The sequence below is a fragment of the Sturnira hondurensis genome, unplaced genomic scaffold, assembly GCF_014824575.4.
Source record: "Sturnira hondurensis isolate 20B ecotype Veracruz unplaced genomic scaffold, ASM1482457v3 Scaffold0004136, whole genome shotgun sequence".
In the NCBI taxonomy this organism is placed as follows: domain Eukaryota; kingdom Metazoa; phylum Chordata; class Mammalia; order Chiroptera; family Phyllostomidae; genus Sturnira; species Sturnira hondurensis.
In genome coordinates this window covers 20,261,297-20,276,329 of record NW_028076767.1, presented here as the reverse complement: position 1 = coordinate 20,276,329, position 15,033 = coordinate 20,261,297, and the positions used below count along the sequence as shown (strand labels likewise).

The 15,033-nt window shown below is 50.1% G+C and overlaps 2 protein-coding genes across 9 annotated transcripts in view; one reads left to right on the top strand and one right to left on the bottom strand.

Annotated features, from left to right (window-relative positions):
• NCOA6 (nuclear receptor coactivator 6) overlaps positions 1-1,291 on the top strand; it is a 97,114-nt gene extending 95,823 nt beyond the window's left edge. For all 7 annotated transcript variants that reach the window (XM_037043912.1, XM_037043911.1, XM_037043914.1 and 4 more), the window contains one exon: positions 722-1,291. In XM_037043912.1, the coding sequence (XP_036899807.1) occupies positions 722-765 (44 nt within the window). In that variant the 3' untranslated portion in view covers positions 766-1,291. The remainder of the gene's footprint in view (positions 1-721) is intronic.
• Positions 1,292-2,474: 1,183 nt separating this feature from the next.
• Positions 2,475-11,798, bottom strand: TP53INP2 (tumor protein p53 inducible nuclear protein 2). Of its 2 annotated transcripts, XM_037043907.1 has the most exons (5): positions 11,554-11,798; positions 10,586-10,630; positions 7,108-7,282; positions 6,421-6,712; positions 2,475-5,857 (listed from the first exon to the last, which is right to left on the bottom strand). In XM_037043907.1, the coding sequence occupies exons 3-5, from the start codon at positions 7,229-7,231 to the stop codon at positions 5,605-5,607; spliced, it is 669 nt and encodes a 222-aa protein (XP_036899802.1). In that variant the 5' UTR covers positions 7,232-7,282; positions 10,586-10,630; positions 11,554-11,798; the 3' UTR covers positions 2,475-5,604. The 2 variants fall into 2 exon arrangements, with proteins under 2 accessions (XP_036899802.1, XP_036899801.1); XM_037043906.1 differs by lacking the exon at positions 10,586-10,630.
• Positions 11,799-15,033: the final 3,235 nt, after the last annotated feature.

Below are 15,033 nucleotides of genomic sequence, written 5' to 3'. Positions count from 1 at the left end.
CACACTCCCTTCCTCTCCCTCTAAAATCAATCAATAAAAAAATAATGTTGAGGTTTCTTACTGCAAGGCTGGCTTGGCTCCAAAAGGGATCCAGAAGCTGGTTTTTGTACCCTGGCACAATTTACTCACTTGTTTAGCATTGCTCATTGATTTCTCAACAAAATTACTGTTAGTCTGTCTATCATTTCTTTGGGTGATGGGAACGGTGATGGGGATTGTGGGGTTAACTGCCTAGCTAAACATGCTCTCCCCATTCTGCCACTTTTCCAAACAGGTACCTGTGCTTAATTTCCCACCACCTATATCACATTTCCCCAGTTGCCAGGCCCTAGTACACAAGGCTGTACCTTCTTCTTATAGAAGCCCGAGACCCTCTTCACAGTGAGTGCTCCTTCTGAGGCCCTTAGATTCATAGCCAACAGAGCTCCATTTAGATCAGCCTGTGTTCTTGCGAACTGTCTAAAAGGCATTGCTATGAAGAGTTGCCTCAGCCGTGGCTGGTGTGGTTCAGTGGATTGAGTGCCAGCCTGCAAACTGAAAGATAGCTGGTCAGATTCCCAGTCAGGGCATGTGCCTGGGCTGTGGGCCATGTCCTCAGGTGGGAGAGTGCAAGAGGTAACCAATTGATGTTTCTTTCTCCCTTCTCACTCTAAAAATAAATAAAATCTTTAAAAAAAAAAGTTGCCTCACCTGATCATATCCTTCTTTCCCCCCCCCACAGACATAACCAGTGCGGTGCAATCCAAGCGAAGAAAATCCAAGTAAACAAGCTGGACAGCGACTTGATACTTGTAAATGTGTGTGAATTTTACAAAATGCAATTTTCAGCTGTGACTTTTTAAAATCCATTTCTGTACAGCTAGTCATTTTAATAATGTGGCCCTTTTCCTAGTCCCTACAACCTGTTTCATAAAGTGCAATGAGGAAAGAATTGTTGAACCCTTTTGGTGTTGATGAAGTTCAAGGTTTCTAAAATGTTGCCATGTATTGAGAGGAGTTAATGCGATTCTGTTACTAGTTTTCACATTTCCTAAGCAGCCTAGAGTACAGGGTAAGCATTTTTAGATCTTCTAATGATGTATTGTGCTGTGGAAGTACTGTGTGGATAGCAGTAGCGGGGGGTGGAGTGGGCAAAAGGAATCGTCTCATCTGGAAGTGTAAATAATTTTATTATATAGTGTTTTGGATGTATTTGTTGTAGAAATGGACCAGTGAATAAAGAGAATCTAAGGATTTGTACAATGTGAAATACTGAATGTGTTAAATAAATGTCATTGTCCTAGAACATAAACGTATGTTATTGGTGGGGGATTATAGGGTGAGCAAGCCCTTTTCTTTGGATCATGAATGAATAGGAACAGCCTCCTTCGTGAACTAGAATCCCACATTGTCCTGATTGTACCTGGCAAGCTGAGGAAGCTGTAACATTCTTGCTTACTCAACTCATACTTGGCTTTCCAGAAACTAGCTCCATGCAACACTGTACTGGGTACTTTATATGTCGGTCAGATTTTTTTTTTTTGATTGCAAATAACAATTGAGAGGATCAAAGGCCACCCAGGATTTTCGAGGGACAGGAAGTCATCAGCAACCCAGGTAGCACTTTTTCTCCACCTTATACAACTGCTTCTCCAGGCACATGATGGGTTGCTCCAAAACAACAGTTTATACCGCCTTCATTCAAGAGATGAGCCCAGCCTGACCAGCAAGGTTCTTTGTAACAGCATCAAGAATCTAGCCCAGTCTAGTCCAGCTTTCCACCTTCAGTCCAGTTCTGTGGTTAGACGTGGCGGTTCCCCATAAAAGCAGTCAGTATGTGTTTTATATATACACACACAAAAATATATGTTATATACTTCAAAAATGTCCATGACATTTCACTCTTCGGCAGTTCTGTAACATCTGCATCAGGCTTAAGGGTGACTTACCATCTACATGCCCATGTTTTTCCTTCCCTGGCTCAATTCTTATCTAAAAATGTGTAGTCGACAAGCCAGCTACTTCCCTCCCATCCTAACCACTACCTACCTTCAGGGACTCAGGTGCTTGGAGCTCTGTTCTGGTCTTGGTCTGGGTCTCAGCCTTCTGCTGGGTCTCCTGCATCTAGACATACACTCCATCCTTTCCGCTGCGGGAGCTCCTCGCCTTTGCCATAACCCCATGACTGAGACCAAAAGGGTAAGTTGGTGATTCTCTTTCATATTCTTATTCTCATCTCTATTTCAACTGTCTTATTATATATGTTTCACATTACAAGGATCCTCTGAAAGAAGGACCTTTGATCTCTGATCTCATTCTTATGAGTCAGACCCCACACCAACTCTGTTCCCAGCATGCTTATCTACCCTCTTCCTTCCCTTACGACGTGCACAAGAACCAAAGCCAACCTGATAATAATGCCCTCTGCCAATACTGTGCTTAAGATTGCAAAGTGCTTCTCCTACTTTAGCTCTAGTCAGGCAGAAAGCGTAATGTGCTTTAAATAGATTTTTATTTGTTTTTTCTTTATATTTTTTCTCCCATAGAGGAATAACATTACAGTCTAACAATCAGAATCCTGTTACACACGTACACAGGCATGCCACATGACCGTGTTGAGGTGGTTGTGTCCTTGAGTCTGTTGACATGTTATAACATGGTCAACCAGAGTCTCTTCATTTCAGCCTGTCTCAACACAAAACACCCAAGAGGGATGCACTCAACTTGGTTCCATTCGGAACTAGGTGGCAGGGCAAGTGGGAAGATATAAGGGGTTATAGTGTGTCTGCATTAGGTCCCCTCACATAAAGCCACATGGATCTGAGGAGGCATCCAAGGGCTCTGGTGGGGTCCTTATTGCACCTAAGATATCATGGGTCAAAGCAATTGATCAGGGTACAGGCAGGAGCTGGGGAGCAGGCATACTTCAAAACGGCATCAAACTGCACTCATACACACGTGATACCCTGCTGGGGCCAGACTGGCAAAGGCTGGAAAGTGACACCCAGCTTGAAGAGAACACTCAGACATACTGGGGAATTATTGTAAGTTGCCCTTTGATGTAACTGGGACTCACTCTAGAAACGGGTCCCTCTGACATAGTTTTGGCAAAGTGCTGGTAGTATTGACATTAATACTCACAAACTGGAACAAACTTCTCCAGGGTCTCTGAAAACATCAGTCAAGACAGACTCTCTAACCCCCCTCCTGTCTAAGGTTGCATAGGACTTTGTGAATTCTGGTTCCCTCATATATTCAAGTTCTGTGGTTTTAAAAAAAATCCTGAAGCATGCTCAAGGTGAAAGGCACATACACAGTCAATACAATATGATGAGGTCTGATGCTTCAGGAGTCAGACTAGCAGGAGACTGAGTAGTGTTGGTTCTTAGAAATCTATACACAATTAAAATATTGCCACACTCAAACGCTACAGAATCTATAGGAAAGTACAAAAACCTATGAGCCTTTCAACCTGCCAGTTGATGAGATTGGAAGATTCTAGAACTACAGAGCTCCAGAAATATGGGTAGGGAAGGGGCTTTTAAAATTTGAGCCTAATGCCCTATTACTACTCTTCCCCCACCAGATGGATCATGGGCACTGCCCAGGATGAGCCTAGGCCCCAGCTGGCAGCAAAGGCATGAGCAAGAAGAGTTGGAGGGAGTTTCAGCTCTTGAAAATGCTGAAGACCCCAAGCTGGCTGTGACTGAAGGGTAGCTGGAAGAAAAAAGCGACTAGGTAATAACTGAGGAAGAACCCTGGGGACAGAAACAAGGTTGCCAACTACTGCGGCCCTAGGAGACTGGTATGGGGACTTTGATCAGCTCTTAGTGTAGCTCTGGCTTACTCCCTTTGATAGGAGACCCCAGCAAAACTTCCTCTGTCTCCATCCCAGCATCCATTGGGTGCTCCCTTACCCACATATCCACATGAGGCTTGGGGCTACAGGGTCTGGAAGGGCAGCTGCCTTTGCCCTCATGGGAATGCATTTATCTCCAAGCCTTCACCTAAGTGTGAGACCTGGAATTGGAGTAAGGGGGGAAGACCTATGTTAGTATGTAACAGGAAATCTTAAAAGTTTTGAGGAAGAGAGAGCACACACTAGAAAAGGACAGTTAGAAAGAGAAAAAGGGAAGCAACTCGGGGCATCCCAAAAGGCTGTTGCTGGTGTCTGAGCCCAAAATTCAGTCCCACCATGAGAAGGGCAAAGCTGGCTGCCCCTGTTCCTTCGGTTTCACCCAGGGATTCAGGTTCCCTCCTCCAGGTATTTACTGGAGGAGAAGGGGAGGGGAACCATAGGGCACCCATTTCTCCCCAGCAGCCTAGAAAGGAAGAGAGCACTCGGAGAAAATGAGGAGAGTCCTCTGTAGGCCCTGAACCTGGATAGTGACTATTTGGGGATTGGGACACTGAAGCTCCTGGCCTCCTACCCAGAAGTGTTTATTAGCCATCCTGAGCAGGGTGTGAAATATAAAGCCAGAGGCAAGATGAAGGCTGAGCTGTCAATCTCGGGGTAGGTTCACCCCACAGCTTGTCTTCCCCAGCATCATTCCTCTGCATTCTTACTCTGGGGTGTGCACTTTCCCTGCCTCAAAGTCCTCTGGCCTGCATCTCTCCTAAGCTAGTTCTAGCACCTTGGGCATGTGAACAGATGGCCAGAATGGCAGGGCCTTGCCCAGCCTCTATCCTTGGGGTGACATATTGGGGGTAGGGTGGCAAGGTACTAAGCCTTTTAGACCCGGGGGCCTGCAGAAGGGTAGATTTCAGGAAGGGATTTGGGAGGTGGGATTATAGGAAAGGGAAATGGGGGCAGACTCTAGGCTCTGGCCTGAGAGCAGGGTTTGGCCTCTCTGAGCAAGCACACAATACCAGCTCCCATGGTGCCCTGCTTCCTACAGCTTCTCAACCTGTCTGTCCTGTCTATATTTCCAATAAGCTGCCTCTTTGCCTTGATTCCATCCACCTTCTCCCTCTAATTTACATCTCACAGCCCTCTTCCACATACTTTACCTTGCTAGGCCTAAATAACTACAAGGAGCCCAGCCCCCAGGGGAGGAGGGAAGATGAGACTAAACACAGAAACCTTTAGACTCAGCCCCCCCCTCCCCCCCCTATCCATTTGGGAGGGAATTACTGGGATGAATAATAAGGAAGCAGGAGCTAGTGTAGTGCCAAACATGAGATAGGGTGAGGCTTGTAAAGTGGGGTTTAAAATGAGGAAAGAGCCAGATCTGTGACTGGAAGAGGAGTCTCTCAGAAATAGGAGTGGGCCAGAAGTAGAGGACAGGAGGGCAAGAATGAAGGGGAATGTCAGTGCAGAGATGGGGATGGGCACCACAGAAGGAAAGAAGATAGGGGAGAGGAAGGATTAAAGATGTTGGGCATAGGGGCCAGAAAGGAGGAGGGTGAAGGGCAGGAAGAGGTTCAGAGGGGGATTAGAGACTCAGGAATGGGGAAATCAAGGGGATTGAAAAGGGGGCTAGCAGCCCACCTCACACACTTAAGGAGGGAGGTTGTGGTATCCAGCCCCAGGTGGGCTGTGGGCGCCCCTTGGGCAACACACTGGCTGCGGCGAAGGCGCATGACAGGGGTCAGCAAGGGGTCTGTGGTTCGGCCGGTAGACGCTCAATAGTTGAACTGGCGCTGGCACGGCTGGTAGATGAAGCTGCCCTGGTGCTTGGGCCTGCGCTGACGGCTCTCGCGGGTGCGGTTCTGCCGTTGCATCACCTTGGCGCTCAGCGCCTGACGCTCTGCCCGCTGACGGGCCCGCTGCAGCCGCCGTACCTGGCCCGCCTTCTCCGGCAGAGCAGCCCGCGCTGGCAAAGGGGCGGCTGCATGGTGCAGGGCCCGGGGCTCTAGGTGGACCGGCGCCAGCTCCCTGCGGGGCAGAGCGGACTCAGGTTCAGGGCCGGACCAATGTGGGGCTGAGGGGAGCACTGACACCTCCTACTCTGTCCCCCGCACCTTCGCCCTAGAGCACCACTGTCTCTACTCATATGGGGGCACCCAACGCCTTCTTCGGGGAACCAGCCCATCCTCCAAGCCAACCTGGAGATAGATCCTCGGTTCTAGTCCCTGTGACAGGTAAAATCCACACCCCAGGGAAAAGACTCGACTCCAACCTCTAATTCGGCCCTTGCCTTTAGTACAAGCCTCTAGAAGCTGCACCCCCTTGACAGTTGGACATTACCGCTCCAGCCACTCCTGAGACTCTTAGCCCCGCCCCTCCCTAGTCAAAGCCCCGCCCCTGTACCCTCAGGCAGACTGCGGCTTCCCGGCCAGGAGAGGCCTGACCCTTTGCCTGGAAGACTGGCCTCTAAAGGCCCCGCCCCCTCAGAGTTGGGGTGGGCACCTGGGCTTGCTCGCCCAGCCTCCAGGCAGAGACGCTGGCCTCCTAGACACCCCTCTCTAGGACTCCGTTCTACCCCGGCCGCTGCTCACCCATCCTCGCTAAGGTCACCATGAGGCAGGTCCGCGTCGGGGTGCGGGGAAGGGGGCCCAGGCTCCAGCACTATGGTGCTGCCGGTGACGTAAACAGACATGCTGGGATGCTCGATGAGGAGGTCCTCCAGAGGGCTGCTCTGGAGGCGGACGGGCCCGAGTCCAGGGCCCTCTGCAGTAAAACAGGCGGGAGGGGTAACAAACCAGCTCTCGTCCATCAAGGAAGGTGCGGGTGGAGGGCGGCCCGCAGGGGCAGGGGCGGCCCCCGGACTGGATGGAGCCGAGTAGCTGTCTACGAGGCGCGGGAGGGGGCGCCATGCAGGGGAGGTGGCGCAGCGAGGAGTGACACACATACACAGGACACAGGGGGCGGGGAGAGAAAAGGCATCGTTAGTCAGACCCTCGGCCCCGTCCATCGCGCTCAAAGGGGCACCCACAAGCCAGAAGCCTCGACCTGCCACCCTAGTGTACCTGAGGTGTGGGCCCCAACATTGAGCCGCCGGGAGGTGGCCTGGGCTTGCATGGGATGTTACCCCACCTCCAATGTCACTGCCTGAGCCCCATTTTGCCCAGCAGGCCTTCCCCAATCCTGGGCCTAGCAGTTCCTTTCCCTTCTGCTGCTTGGCCACCTGACCTTCACAGGCCCAGGTAATCAGTCATAGTTCTGGTCCCCGACTTAGGCCTCACCCGGCAGGTCAATGATGAGCCAGCCATCCAGTTCCTCCTCCTGGGAGATGAAGGCTTGGGGGCAGTCAAGGTCCTCAGGGGGCGGGGGGTTGCTGAAGAAGAGGCTGGTGAGTCGCTGGAACATGGTGTGGGAGTGAAGCGGTCTCAGGGGGGTGTCCTATAGCAGTGCAAAAACCTGACAGGCATAGAGAAGAGTCAGAGCCACCACTGACTGAAGTCCACCCCATTCCTGCCTGGGGTACCACCCCAAGCCACCATACCAGATCAGAGTACAGCAGGGAGGTTTCAGGAAACTCTGCAGTATGTGTGCTTTCTGGTAGGTCAGTCTGTTTTTACGCTTTTCTGTTTTCTGTGTGACCTCAGGAAGTTATTTAACTTATCTATGCTTTACTTTTCTTTTTTATAAGGGCCCCAGTAACCTCTTCTGGGCCCTTATAAAAATTAAATGAGCAAATAATAGTATCCTCCTCTAGGCTCTAATAAGAATTAAAGGAGCCCAACACAAAGAGCTTATAACAGTACCCTTTAATCAACTAGTTATTAATATTACTGCATGCTCTAGGAACATGGAAAGAGAGGTATATATGACCATCCTCTGCCAAGGAAGGTCTTCAGGGGATTGAACATTCAAGCTGGACCTTGAAGGGTAATTAGGATTCGCCAAGCAGGGAAGAAATTGCCCTATGTTGTGATTATTTATCATTATCATAATATTGCTAACATTCATGTGCCAGGTACTATACTAAACACTTCACCTACATTGCCTTATGTAATAATCCTCACAACTCTAGGAAGTGAGTATAATTATTATTCCTCTTTTACAGGTGAAGAAACTGAGGCTAAGGGAAGTAAGGTAACTTGCCCAAAAGCAGCACCCATAATCACTATATTCCATTGCCTTTGCTGGGTGTCTGTGAATTAGGCATTTTTAACTTGGTGGCCAAGGGCCAAATGGTCCATATGCATTTTTCTGGGGTAAAGAACCCTGGATTTCATCATGATTTCCTAAACAGCACTACTTGAGCCCAGACATTAAGAACCATTCCTTGAGCCTGCGTGGTCTGAAAAGTGCTGGCTAGCAAAAAATCCCACAGAAACGTTTGATTGCACAGGCCTCAGTTCTGTTTGTGAAATGAGCTTGGAAGATCCTGTTCCCACAGGTCCTTCCCCTTCTAACCCCCTACTCCCAAGCTCCTGCTCAAGGGCAGCATCCCTGGCTAGGAGGAAGATCAGGTTGCCTGGCCACAGAGAGACAACAGGTCATTGGGAGGTGATGGTGGAGGGAGGGAGCTATCACACCCCCAGGAGCCCTTAAGGATCAGCACTGAGGGTTAGACCAGGACTCAAGGCCTCAGTCAGCTCTTCCCTGGGTGAAGATGAGGAAGAAAACCCCCTGCTTCAGGAATGCAGACACCAAGGAGGTGGCTATAGATGTGTTCCTCTCCCCACCTCAGCCTACCTCAGGACTAGACCTGGGCTCAGGGCCCACCAGATGTAGGCCCTAAAGCGTGACCCTCTACATTTGTCCCCTGAAGATGGTCAATAAATAGTTTTGCTACTGAGCCACTTGTCACCTTCCTCGAAGAATGTTTCTGCATTTCCTATAGAACTCCCTGGGGAAGGGTCCATATTTATTGGGTTGGCCAAAAAGTCCATTACATTTTTTCCATGAGATGGTTCTAGTAGTGCTTAGTTGTCTTTACCTTCATTCAAAAACAATTTTGTTATATTGTATTGTGACAGCTGTCATATCAGTGTGTATTTTTTAAAAACTTATCAAAATTGGTGAATTTTTGTGCAGCCATTTTAATATTGAAGAGGGAAGAAAATAAGCAACATGTTTGCATATTGTGCTTTATTATTTCAAGAAAAGAAAAATACAACTGAAACACATAAGATAAGATCTGTGCAGTGTATGGAGAAGGTGCTGTAACTCATTGAACATGTCAAAAGTGGTTTACAGAGTATCTTGGTACTAGACATTTGACATTTTGGCCAAATAATTCTTTGCTGTGGGGCTGTCTTATGCATTGGAAGATGTTTAGCAGCACCCCTGGCCTCTACCCACTAGAAGCCAATAGCCGGAGATAGCCAACATACTCAAAATGTCCAAATCAACGAAGTTATTGGTGAAAAGGAAAAATGTCTCTTTTATGGGGAAAAAATGTAACTGGACTTTTTGGTCAACCCAATACATTCCCTGAAGACACTCTACTCTTACTGTTAACCTTCCTGGGGGTATTTATGTGCTTGTGGCTCTCTCCCATTCCCTGAGAATGTTTTCACAATTGCCAGAAAATTCCTTTAGCTCCAACCCTGAGTGTATTTGCACATTTCCAGACCCACACAGTGAGCTCCGGAAGGAAATGTTTCCTGGGTGCTGGCTTCCCTGGTGGGAGATCTATGGGGATTGTGATAGGTTGGGCCACCCCTAGTAGCTGCCCAGCACCAGCCACATAACCCAGCCCATCTGTAGACACAGGGAGGAGTCAGTGATTCATTTACAAAAAAAAAATCCAGAAAGTTGGCCTGAGGGAAGTTTGGGGCCTTCATGAGGAACCCCCACTTTCCAAGGACCTACTACTTCACTGAGAAAACGAAGTTAAGAGTTGTTTCAGGGACTATCATATTCACCCAGTCCATTTCACAACCTCAGGATCAGAAGATGTAAATCTATCTAAAGGGCACACAGCTAGATGGTGGCAGGGTAGGTGGAGCCTCAGGTCACTGAGCTTCCAGTCCAGGGCATACACAGAAAAACCTCAGCAAATAACCCCCCAAAATATTCAGATAGGGAAGCCAGACATGAATCAGACCTTGATCAAGCCACTGCTCCCCTCAGACCCCCTCTGCCCAGCTATGAAATGGTCTGGGGTTCCTGATACCAAGATTCATCATGCATTTGCTAGAGCACCCACTGTGTACCAGAGCCTGCTCAGGGCCTCCTCAAATTACAAACAGATTGAGGTAAGGGAAGCTGGGGGTGGGGGAAGAGCTGCCTGCCCGAGGTCACACAGCAAGTCAGTGACAGAGCCAAGAGTAGCAGCAGCACCAGCCAGCCAGTGCCTGCCCCTTTCATGACCACTGGGGAGTCTCCCGGATTTTCTTTCCCAGCCCTGCCAACTTCCTGGTTCTCACATTCCCAGCTCTGCTCCAGGGAGAACCATGCAGCAGCTGTGACCAGAATAGCACTTGAGCCCAAAGCCACCTCTACCCCAGCCCATCCTTGAGCAAAGCCCATCCAGCCTCTAGGCCCATCCACTTAGAAAGTCAGAAGCTTTTTCTCCTACCCTTTTTCCTGCCCCTCTCGGTGAGCAGAGAGGGGCAGCACAAACCTTGTAATTACTAGCACTAGGCCAGATCATGTCCTTCTATCCGGCAACTCTGGGGCTTGGGGAGATGATGATGGGCCAAACTCTCACCCCCACCCCACCCTAAAATCAGCCCTGGAGACACCCTGATGCAGCCAATGACTCAACTTTCTGTGGTCAAAACAGCTGGGAGACAGCAATTTTATTAGGCTCTGGGACTCAAAGAACAGAGTGAGGGCCAGGGTCACAAAACGGGACCCAATCTCCAAAGAACTCCTGGAAAAAATCCAGGAGTGAGGACACCTAGGAGCCCTATCAGATTCGGAGGGTACTGGACCCACTGTAGTGTGTTCAGTCACAGGAGGATATGTAACTTTTTACTTGTATTGAATTCCTACTAGGCATGTGCCCATGGCTAATGCATCTGTTGCTCACTCAGTAGGCATGACCCTAACTGGCTTCATTTAGGACCACCACCAGTAAGCCACATCTCCTCTCCGGGCCTCAGTTTCCCCTTCTGTGAAATGGCATCTAAAACCCCTAGTTTGGGGGCTGGGAGTGAAGTCAGATAAGTAGCTGCACACATCAGGGATTAGAATGATGTCATTATGTTAGACCCCGGGGTGTGGAGCCTGGAGCCACAAGGAGGAGATTCCACCACCATCTGGCGCTGCCCCAACGACCTGGAGCTGGAGCTCCAGGCCTCCCTTCCACTCCTGACGACCTCCACCCTGCCCCGAACCTAGACCCAGCAGCACAATCCGAACCCCTCTCCAGTCGCAAGGAGAAAGTCAGTGATCAGAGGTCTGACCCCAGCCTCTGGATTAACCCAGGAAACTGCCAAGGCCCCTCCGGGCCCCTCTGCCTTTCAGCGTCCCTCACCCAACAGCCCAGCAGCCCCAACACAGTGCCCACCGGGTCAGAGGAGGACACGAGACCCGAAGGGAGAGGGGGCGGTGCCGGCCTTAGTGACGTCTCAATGTCAAATGCAAATAGAGAGACGTCACGGTCTACCGGGCTTGCAGCAGCCAATCGGGAGACGGGAAAGCGCCCCCGCAGCCGCGGGCGGAGACAAACAAAGACCCAGAAGCTGGGGGCGCAGGGAGCCCCCCGACTAAAGCTGGTTGGAACTCACCTGGGTACCCGGGCGGTGCAGCCGGCTGGGCAGCGCTGAGGTAGTTGTGCAGCGGAACGGCCGGGGGTCGGCGGCTGATCACACTCCAGGCCGCATCATGGGGACTGGTCAAGGAGGCGGCGGAGCTACTCCTTGGACGCCGGTGGCTGCTGCTCTCGCCCGCGGGGCTTTGAGTGTGTGCAGCCGCTGCTGCTGGGCTCCCAGCACAAATTGGAACGTTCAAACAGCTGATTGTTACGTCACAAAGAGGCCCGCCCGCCCGTCGTCACCAGCGGGCGGAGCGGAGACCAATCCCAGGCTGCGGATTCCCCCTCCCTGCCTCCTCTCCACTGTTTCTCTGGTTAGTAGCTCCTGCCTGGGAGCCCAACTCAGAGCCACGGGGCACCTCCCGGAGAGACAACTGCTGGGAGCTTGGGTCTACCGTCTATCACAGACCTCTCAGTGAGAAGGGTCCAACTCCTCCCTATGGGATCCCTGTCTTCCTGCTCTCCTTTCTCATATCCCAGAGCCCTCACTCCTCCCTCTGCGCCCCAGATCCTCTCACCTGCATCCTATACCCAAGTCCCCCAGTCTGTATTACTCAACTCCACGCCATGTTCGTGAACCTACATCCTTTCCACCACTTGTCTCCCCGTTCGCCCTCCCTTTTCTGTCTCACCTCCTCACCACTAGACGTTCTCTGCTTTCCCACCCCACTTTTCCTCAGCTGGGCAGTTTTGAGAAGTGCAGTTGAGTCGTACTGATTGGGGGACTTGGATATAGGATGCAAGCACCTATTCTGGGGCAGCGTCTGGGAGTGTAGAGAAGTTGGTTTGCTGACGGGAAATTTTAGGGAGTAGGACTTGGAGAGGAATTGCCTGGGGCTGAGTAAACATTGACCTAGAGACCGCTCTGTAGTGGAAGTTTACACACCTTATTTAATCTGTTGCTACCGGGGCTGGACAGAGAAATGACAGGGATTGGTTATTAATCCCGATTTGTGTGCAGGTAAAATGAGGCTCACAAATCTTACTGTTAGCATGTGGATTCATATTCAATAATGTGCATTGGTGGTATAGTGGTGAGCATAGCTGCCTTCCATATTCAATATGCATTCATTTATTGAGTACCTACTGTTGCCACTGACTGACTACTAGCTGACATTTATTAAACATTTACCAAGTGCCGGGCACTTAATGTGTTTTGATCTTCACAACAGTTGCCAAAGCTGGGTATTATCTCCATTTCCAAGGTGAGAAAACAGACACAGCCCAAGTGACTTCCCAAGATTGCAAAGCTAATGTAAATAGCAAAGCCAGGATTTGAGCCCATAGTTTCTGGCCTTGACCCTTTCCACTCTCTATGTGTGCCAGATTGTCTAAATCCCAGTGTGCTTCAGCCTTCTCCAGGAGACCTGGGCCCACTCCTGACTACCTCAAACTTGCTGTATGTCTTCAAGATAGTCATATTACCTCTCTGGGCCTCAATTTCCTTATCTGTAAGCTTAACATGTCCAAGTTTTTTTCCATCCTCAGGATTCTGCCAATCCTATTTTCTAGGCTTCCAGGTCTCCCAATGGCCTGAGAAATGCATAGAGAGAGACCACAAATACACATCCTCAGAATCTCCAGGGCCAGAGGTTCTGGACTCTTAACAAAGCAGGGTTGGTGGGGTTGGGTCCGAGAGCTGCCCATCTGTCCCAACAGGAGGCACGGGGCAATTTAGGCCAGGGCTTCATGATCTGGTGAGAAAATCCTGTCTCCGCCTAGTCTGAAACCCCAGAGGGACTCCTTAGCCCTAGCAACTAGGAGAAGGAGCCAGGAAAAAATACCCAGAGGTTTCCAGGGGGAGGAGAGAGCCATGTTTAGGCCCCAGGAGTGGTGTTTCCAAAGTGTCCTCAATCTGTGCAACCCTGAGCCTCTGCCCATCACATCTACTTCCTGTTAACCTCATACCCTCTCTTGACCTCCTTGCTGACTTAAACTAAATAATCCCTAACATGCCTTTCCTGTCACACCACTTGCTTCTTCTAAAATCTTCTGTGGTTCCCAAAGTACCGCACTCCTTAACACAGCATTCGTGGCCTTTCATGATCCAGCTGCCGTTCTCTCCAGCTTCATCCCCCCACCTCCTCTTCTCCTACCTGTACCTTGTGCTAAGGTCAAACTCCTCACCGTCTTCTCTTCAATACTCTCCACCAGCACATTTTTGCTCAAGCTCTTCCTGGAATGCCCTCTTCAGGCCTTTCTGAATTTAGATTATTCCCGTCTTCAAGACGTCTGCTACTAGTAGACGTCTTCTACTCACCCCTCCTTCCTCTAGGTAGCCTTCCCTGTCCCCACCCATGTGTACAGAGCTTCCTTGGGACATTTATTTGTTCACTAAACAGAAACTGATGACTAATTGTGTGTGTTTTGTGTGTCTTCCCAAGTGAATGGTTGGCATCTCAAGGGCAGAATCTCTGCCCATATTCTCCCCTGACCTGGCCTATGCTGGGCCTAGAGTAGTAGACTCTAATCAAAGGCTCAGAAGTTACAGCTTGAGAAGGGTGGCTGGCATAGAAGTCTACACCTGGCTCCTCTCCCCTGACACTGGGGGCTGGATTCTGGTTCCCCAAGCCTACAGAAGGGCATTCCTGGCATATATTCTGATACCCTAAATGACCTGGATTCTGTACCCAACCTTAGCTGAACCCCAGTATAGGCTGCTAGGGCAGATCCCGAGGCTCACAGTTCCTCTGCAGAGTCAAAGATACCAATGGAAGTAGGGGCCTGGGGCCCAGGGGAGTCCCATGCTGAAACTCCTGGGACTGTCCCTCTACACTGAAGAGATTTGTCATCAGGACTGGAGGAAACGTCAGACCTCACTTCATCCAACTCCTTATTTTATAGGTGGAGAAACTGTGGCACACCAAGACACAGAGAGATCAAGGTACTTACTTAGTCATAGAGCAGCAGAGCCATCAGCTGACACTGGCCCCAGAGAGTGGGCATAGTATTCTGGGCCCGTCTAGACCTGGAGGCCATTAAAAGAGTCGGAGCATCATGATGGGGGTGATCCTGGAGTCTCATTTTTAATCAGATGTAAGGTGCCACTCCTGTGTACATACATGAATAGACATGTGCAGCTATGAAAACACATGAAGGCATCCATCTACAAACATACACATATGAACTCCCTGCGCAGACGTAAACACTTGCCCGATTTTGTGGGCCCCAGGATTGAAGGTCAAGAGGCCACCCTTTTACTCCTGTTTGAGCCTTGGCCTTGGCCTTGCCCTTACCAAGCCCTGGAGGATCCCTGATAGCTTGGTGCCTTCCTGCTTCAAAGGACAGAGATATATCAGCCTGGGTGTGTCTTTCACAGGACCTTGCATGCATTCAAAGGTATGAGCCTGCTGGAGAACTGGCTCACCGCTCCCCCCCTCCCCACTTTCCCTCTAGAGGGCAAGGCTGAGATGAAGCCAAATGGGTAGCTTAGAATCTGAGTCAAAACCAGCAA